The 8,181-nt window shown below is 36.1% G+C and overlaps 1 protein-coding gene across 1 annotated transcript; it reads right to left on the bottom strand.

The window, feature by feature from the left end:
* Nucleotides 1-174: 174 nt before the first annotated feature.
* On the bottom strand, nucleotides 175-4,103 carry LOC107669264 (tripartite motif-containing protein 47-like). The gene is made up of 7 exons (XM_016461445.1): nucleotides 3,990-4,103; nucleotides 2,497-3,091; nucleotides 1,860-1,955; nucleotides 1,489-1,722; nucleotides 1,259-1,409; nucleotides 1,097-1,156; nucleotides 175-284 (listed from the first exon to the last, which is right to left on the bottom strand). The coding sequence occupies exons 2-7, from the start codon at nucleotides 3,085-3,087 to the stop codon at nucleotides 175-177; spliced, it is 1,242 nt and encodes a 413-aa protein (XP_016316931.1). The 5' UTR covers nucleotides 3,088-3,091; nucleotides 3,990-4,103.
* Between the last annotated feature and the right edge of the window lie 4,078 nt (nucleotides 4,104-8,181).

Raw genomic sequence — 8,181 nt, 5'->3', positions numbered from 1 at the left:
ACCGCATAAACACATTTCATTACACCAAATACACAAAATAATGTTATTTTTAGCAACATCATATGACCCCCTTAATGCTTGCGTGACCAAGTAAACGCATCTGCTCTAGTGAGCTCACGCTGCGCGGCAGTTTGAACTTTGTTCTGAGCGGATAAACGGTCCGTGTGGCGCGATTCAACAGTCACGCTGTTTCGAAATCGAGTGAATTCGAGTTAAATCGGTTGTGGATCCCCGAAACTCTGGCTTTAGTCTGGGGCGAGCCTGCGTGCCCACTGGATGAGAATCTGATGGAGACAAACACATAATTATTCATGACATTCTATCATTATTATAACACATTAGCTGGGTCTATTATAATTTTATAATTTTAATTTTTCAGAGGACCAACGGCCAAATACATGCTTTGTGTGCTCGTCATCTCCTGATTATAACCCAAAATAGATCGATATTAAGTCTGCTTTTTAAAACAAAGACAAGAGGCAGTAGAATGTCTAGTATATGTGTCTTAAACCACCAGGGAAACTCTGAATATACATGCAATGTGTGCATGTCAATAGATAAAGTTTGATTGGAAGCTTGTGACATAAACACACAGATCACCCTGATCACATTATTTAGCATTATGTAAACACTATGTTTGGATTCAACAATCTCACTCCGATTGACACAAAAGGTGTTCATGTAAATGTATCTAATGTTATTTTTTCTTGAATACTAAAGGCTAAACCCTTTACAGTTACGTGTTCATGATAAAATAACATCATTATAGTCAAAAAATGGTTAATGCAAAATGTAAACCTAAATTTATTGTCAGTCCACATATAATTTATCAAAACAAATTGTTTTAGTTAAGATTATTATTGCAATAAGAAGTTTGTACTGTAAAGTGACTAATGGATCCATCACTAATGGAGATGCAACTAATCCATGATGATAATTATGATTATTATCACTTATTTGTTGCAGCCCAATGCATTTTAAATACAAAAGGAAAAAAAATATTGTCTTGAACTGAATTACACAATTAATTCAGTGAAAAAAATAATAAACCCCACTAGACTGGATTTTAGATTTGTGTTTTTTTAGAGCAACTCACATTCTTTGAACCCCTCTCTGGTCTGAGATTTGGGAGTCTGGATGACATGGACGGTTTTCACTACAAAACACATCTGCAATTTAGCTCTTCAGTCACATTAAAATGAAACTACAACTATTTTATATTTAATAAACTCTTTTCTGAAAATAAATCCGTATTTACCTATCTTTGACATATTTTCTATGTCATCTATGCAGAACTGCTGCAGTTTGTCTCTGAGCTGAGAGACTGATTTCACTACATCATCAAAAGAGGGCTGAGAACTGAAAGTGAAGCCATCTGTAGATCCAGAGAGAGAGCCAGATGGCCAACTCTACAGACACAGACAAAAACAAAAACGTCTCTGTTACACCTGCTAAATCAATGACTTCTTAATGAATAAATGTAAACACCTTGAGGAAATGAATATGGTCCTCTGTCTCTGAAAGCTGCTCCAGCGCAGCCTCTTTCCTCTTCAGATCATCAATCTCCTGCTTCAGTCGCTCCAGTCGTTCTTCAGCTCGACTCACTGCAGCTCTTTCCTGATCTCTGATCAGCTGTTTCACCTCAGAGCGACGTTTCTCAATAGAGCGTATGAGTTCAGTGAAGATCCTCTCGCTGTCCTCCACTGCTGTCTGTGCAGAGCGCTGTTATAGGACACGCATTACAGTCGGTTCATTCACTAGCACTACCTCAAACAGCAACAGTGCCACTAAAAGAGCTCCAGCACTGGAGGAGAGTCTCAAACTGAGACTCAAATTTCTCTTTTTTTCACTAAACTCACCTTATGAGACGCCACAGCCTCTCTCAGCTTCTTAAGATCGTTCTCTTTCTTCTGGATTACCTTCTGGATTTTTCTCTGGTTCTCCTCCAAATGACTCTACAGAAAACAGAAATGTGTTTAAATGAATAAATGTTTATGAAAAGATGCTAACCCAGGCAAAAACTAAATAAATAACTGTAATACTGTAATATCGTGTAGTATTGAATGTTCAGCATCATTACTCCAGTCTTCAGTGTCACATGATCTTCAGAAATCATTCTAATATGCTGATTTGCTGCTCAAGAACATTTCTGATTATTATCAATGTTGAGAACAGTTGTGCTGCACAATATTTCTTCAGCAACTTATTACATTTTATTTTTCAAGATTCGTTGATGAATAGAAAGTTCAAAAGAACAGTCTTTTGTAACATTATGAATATCTTTACTGTCACTTTTGATCGATTTAATGTGTCCATGCTGAAAAAGTTTCTTTCAAAAAAAAAAAATCCCAAACAAATGCAGTGTATATTATATTTTAGAGTGAATTATCTAATGCCTGCATGAGTTCAGTACTGCAACTCAATTTTTCCTAAACATAACAAAATATGAGGAGAGAAACAACATTAACCGTCATAAGATCCCGTATAGAGCAGTACCTGTTTTTCTTTCCATTCTGATGCAGTTGATACAGTGTCATGGTTTTTGTGTTCATCCACCAAACACAGCATACAGATACACTGCTGGTCAGTGCGGCAGTAAATATCCAGCATTTTATCATGTTGAGGGCAGATCATCTCCTGCAGTCGTCCAGTGGCGTCCATCAGATTGTGTCTTTTACCTCTGAAGAGATTCTCATGCTGTTCAAGGTGATCTTGACAGTAAGAGCTTCGGCACTCCAGACACGATTTCGCTGCTTTCTGTTTAACCCCAGTGCAGGCGTTGCACTGAACATCTCCAGATCCAGCGTGATGAACTGCAGGAGCAGCAGCTTGGAGTCTCGTCTTTCTGAGTTTCTCCACCATTTCAGCAATCACCACATTCTTCCCTAAAACTGGTCTTGGACTGAAGGTCTGTCTGCACTGAGGACATCTGTAGATTCCCTTCCAAACCTCCTCGTTCCAGGAACCTGAGATGCATCCCTTACAGTAACTGTGTCCACAGGGGATCGTCACTGGCTCCTTCAGCAGACCCAGACACACTGGACAGCTGAACTGATCCTCAGCCCATGAGATACTGGCTTCTGCCATTTCACTGTATGAACACAGACATGATACACACTGCAGCTTGACAGTCGAGTTTATTTACTGTACCTTCCTGATTGTCTACATACTTAAGAAACAGGTTTTTCTGTATGGAGTGACTTACCGTAACTTGTTCATTTCCGTGTTTTTGAATGATTAGACTGTTTAGATGACAAAGTTGTCTAAAATATTTAGCATGATTTAACTCTTTGCATACCGATTTCACAAATGAATAAAATCAATGCATGGAAACTCATAATGAAAGTTTAAAAATGTTGAGTGAAAAATCCAACATAATAAATCCACTATTTATTAACGGTGATTGCATTTATATAAAAAGTAATCTTTTCGAACACAAACACGCACTGTGTGGAAAATGTTTAATGAAGTCATACTGTACAAGTACTGAATATTCTTTAGGGGTTTAGGAATGTGGTTGTATGAGATCTGAAAAACTATGCTCATAACGTTCCAGTAGGAGTTGATCTCCTAATAATTTGTTATTGTAATGCAATCGTTTATATAAAGTCTATTTAACTTAACGCTTAAACTTGTAGTGCATTAGCATTAGTTTGCTTTAATGTGTAGGAAGCGGGCTGTTTCTCTATCCTATCACTGTTATTCCTCTGGAAAACTCCTAAAGATCACTAGTACACAAACAGCTCTGCGTGGAAATGCAGCTCTGAATATTCGTTTTATTAACGAAGAGTAACATGCAAGTACTGAAGACAAACTCACAAACATTTAGAATACATTTAGAAATCAGACCACTTTCATTTTCTATATTCTAATACATTAAGCAGGTATTCTGTGCTTACTTTTCGCTTTGCTGAATTCAGCAATTACCTACATCCAGAATAAGAGTCTAAAAGCTTATAAAGCAAACTCAGAATAGACTCTGAGCTCACCTGTCTGAAGAAATCACCACAAACAGCGACTCCTGCGTCTTTGGTCTCTGCGAGTGTTTTTGTTTGATTCTTTAGTTGAACGAAAAACCGATGATCCGTCGATCGATCTTAAAGTATTTCCGGTGTTGTGCCGAAATCGGTGACCTAGCGAAAACTTTGCTGATCGGTAAATAAAGGCTTGGAGTCTGACACTTTCTGAATCCCCTATAGAGACAGAGCGCATTTAGGCCACGCCCATACGGGGGGGGGGGGCAATTATCCAACGCTCTCCATTGACTCTCTATTGCAGGAAGCTGCCTCCTTGTCATTTCTGACTTGTAACAAAAAAAACAGAGCACTGCCTAAAAGCTGCTATGTGACATGGTGTACAGTAAATAAGCTAAACCCCACAACTACGTTTTTATAAGCTGTCGACCCAAAAAACGAGCGTTTAGAAACTGGCATACAGTTGGCTTGACGTTGGACGTTCGATAGTCGCAAATTTAGGGACCGTCTCTAAAGTTATTGGTACTTCAATAGCATTTGAGAATAATGACTTACAGTCATAAAAACAAGCTGTAAACTGTTCATCTAGGTGTCAACTACAATGCACATCTTTTACATTTTTGATATTTTTTTTAAATAAATACACTGTAAACAACTTCTTGGAGAAATTACAGTAACTACCTGGCAACAGCTCACTAGTAACGTACTATAATTATATGTTTTACTAAAAATACTGTGTTTTATTTTATAGTGTCATTTAACTTCATGTAAAATTAATAAAAGTGTAATATTCTTTAACTGTAAAATATTTTATTATTGTATTCGTTTTTTTGTCTTTTATTCAGTAATGCATTGTAAAATATTAGAATATTTACTGTTATACTAAAATTTACTGTACTTGATTTGGTTCACTTTTTTGTTACTGTAAAACTACATTGTGCCTCATTCATTCATTCATATGTGTAGAAATTGTCAAATTAATGTATTTCAGAAGTTACATTAAACAACATTGAAAAAACAACAATGACAACTGTGATGCTTCAAAATTTTTATTGTTCAATTATTATCTTTTCAATAATATATTCATATTTTCCCAAGACCACCCCCAAAAGTAGAATTTTTTTTTTACATATGATTTACAGTAGACTTTAATAAATTCAATCAAAAATTTAAAAGGTGTGCATTATAATTGAAACCTAGATGAACAGTTTACAGTTGTTTTTATGACTGCAAGTCATTCTGCTCAAATGCTATTGAGCCTTAAATTATGGCATATTTTGCATTTGAGCCCATTCGGTAGTGAAAAGTTTAGTTTAATAAATATCAAAAATGTAAAAAGTGTGCATTATAGTTGACACCTAGATGAACAGTTTACAGTTGTTTTAAAAAAAATTTCTCCCTCCTTTGTCCTCCTCCTCCCCCTTTTTCATCAACTCTAACAGCTGAAAACTTTGCCACGTTCTTCATTAATAAAATTCGAACCATCAGTGCACAATTTTCCACACCACAATCTGTCAAGCACATCTTACCAGGAAACATGCACCCGCTCGCATCCTTCTCTCCACTCTCTGAGGCAGAAGTCTCCAAACTCATCCTTTCTAATCATCCTACTACTTGTCCACTTGATCCTATTCCATTTCATCTCCTTCAAGCCATTTCTCCTGCAGTTGTACCTGCACTCACTCACATCATTAACACATCCCTTCACACTGGTGTTTTTCCCTCAACATTTAAACATGCTCGTATAACCCCACTTCTTAAGAAACCCACTCTTAACCCAACTCTTTTAGAGAACTACAGACCAGTTTCCCTTCTACCTTTCATTGCAAAAAACACTTGAATGAGCTGTGTTCAACCAAGTCTCTGCACACAACTCCTTGTTCAAGCTCTTGTTCTGTCCAGGCTGGACTATTGCAATGCTTTCTTGGCAGGTCTTCCAGCCAGTTCTATCAAACTTTTACAATTAATCCAGAACTCTGCAGCAAGATTAATTTTTAACGAGCCGAAAAGAATGCACGTCACACCTCTGTTCATCAATTTGCACTGGCTACCAGTAGCTGCTCGCATAAAATTCAAGGCATTAATGTTTGCCTACAAAACCACCACTGGCTCTGCACCCCTTTACCTAAATTCATTACTTCAGAGTTATGTGCCCTCTAGAAGCTTGCATTCTGCAAGTGAACGTCGCTTTATTGTGCCATACCAAAGAAGCACAAAATCACTTTCACAGACTTTTACATTAACTGTTCCATCCTGGTGGAATGACCTGCCCAACTCAATCCCAGCAGCTGAGTCCTTAGCGATCTTCAAGAATCGGCTAAAAAAACATAAATTCCATCTTTATTTGACCCTCTAACTTTAGCACTCTCTATTCTAATTCTATTCTTTATAAAAATAAAAATAAAAACTTGCCCCTTTTAAACTTGCACTCTATTTATTTACTACCTGCTTGTTTTCTTAAAAAACATACTAACACTTGCTTCTCTAATCTTTTGTATTCTATATATTTTACATTTAAATCTATCTAAATTTTATTTATTATATGATTTAAAGAAAAACTTGCTACGTGTACTGCATTAAGCTGAGACTTGTTATAGCACTTGCATATCATTTGCTTTTTGTTGATTTTGATTGCTTCCAATTGTTCTCATTTGCAAGTAGCTTTGGATAAAAGCATCTGCTTAAATTACTAAATTTAAATGTAATGTAATGTACATGTTTTTACTAAGTCATTCTCCTCAAATGCTATTGAGCTTTAAATTTGCGTTTGAGCCCATTCGGTAGTGAAAAGTAGAATTTTTGACATGATTTACTGTTTTTTTTTTAAATAAATATAAAAAATGTAAAAGGTGTGCATTATAGTTGACACCTAGATGAACACTTTACAGTTGCTTTTATGACCATAAGTCATTCTCCTCAAATGCTATTGAGCTTTAAATTTGCGTTTGAGCTCATTCGGTACTGACGCGCGGTTTCATTTACTACACACACACTGAAGCGCGCCTGACGCTCGCGGTGATTTCAGCGTCTGCTGTCTCACTAAATGAGGACGTAAACACATGAACAACATCTCCAGAACTGCTCTGAGAGTCACTTCATGAGCATTTGACCGTTTGATTTGAGTAAAACTAGCGTCATATCACATACACAGAACTGTAAAGGTATTCACGGGCAGCCCGTCAAAATAAAAGTCCGGTTTGATTTGAAGACATTGTGCCTATAACTATTTTTCAGTAGAATGTACATAGCCTACTACTACTACTATTAAAATAAAACAAACATTATTTTTTAGGAATAATCACACAAAACATTTCTTCCATGTTTTAATTTTAATAGTAAATCCCCTTTGTTTGCCAAAAAAAAATCTTGTTTGCTTAATTTTCAATAATTAAAAGATAAATGATAAATTAAATTAATATCTTATGCCTTCATTTGATAACCAGAAAAAATTTAAATACACAACACAGAATTTCTGAGGGGAAAAAAAAATTCATAAGGCTACTTTAAGGAAAAAAATTAATACATTAAGTTGTTTTATGCATTCAAATAATTAGACATGCTAAAACACAGAATTTGGTAACAATAAATAAAACATTTCATAGGGCCCTAAACATGTAATTTTTGTTAAACTTTGAATAAATTGATGTGAAAATGTATAAGTTTAATGATTTTAATTAATTAGACATGCTTTTTAATTAATAAAATTTAATTTAACTATTAAAAAGGAGTCGAGAAAAATTAAAATGGAAAAAACGGAATTTGGAAAAAAATAAAACGGATTTCACCGGGCCCTAATTATCCTTCAGCCTTGCCGTGCCCCCCAGTTTGGGAACCACTGCTTTATTCTTTTAAATCAACCCAGTCTCATAAAAATACGTACCTCTGGGTACTTTTCTGCAACACCGTTTTTACGTACCTTACTGCACGTTTCGCCGCAGTTTCAAAGAGAAATGTCCACTGAGTGGCGCTAAAACACAGGTTCAATACGTGAACCCTGGCACGTTTGTATTACGTTAATATAGGTACGTATTGCTGTGTTTTTATTACGTTGCTTCAGGTGCGTATTGCGGCGGTTCAGAATTCAAATATCCGGGGACTGTCGCTAAAATGTAATGCTCTATCGTGTTGGAAACCAACCCTAAACCTACCCGATAGTGTTAACAAATGCAAAACTGATATAAAAACGCATTTGTTGATGCAACCGTGC

This window comes from Sinocyclocheilus anshuiensis, unplaced genomic scaffold, assembly GCF_001515605.1.
Source record: "Sinocyclocheilus anshuiensis isolate Anshui unplaced genomic scaffold, SAMN03320099.WGS_v1.1 scaffold632, whole genome shotgun sequence".
NCBI classification, from domain to species: Eukaryota; Metazoa; Chordata; class Actinopteri; order Cypriniformes; family Cyprinidae; genus Sinocyclocheilus; species Sinocyclocheilus anshuiensis.
The sequence above is the reverse complement of the archived record's forward strand: the minus strand, read 5'-3'. Positions and strand labels throughout refer to the sequence as shown.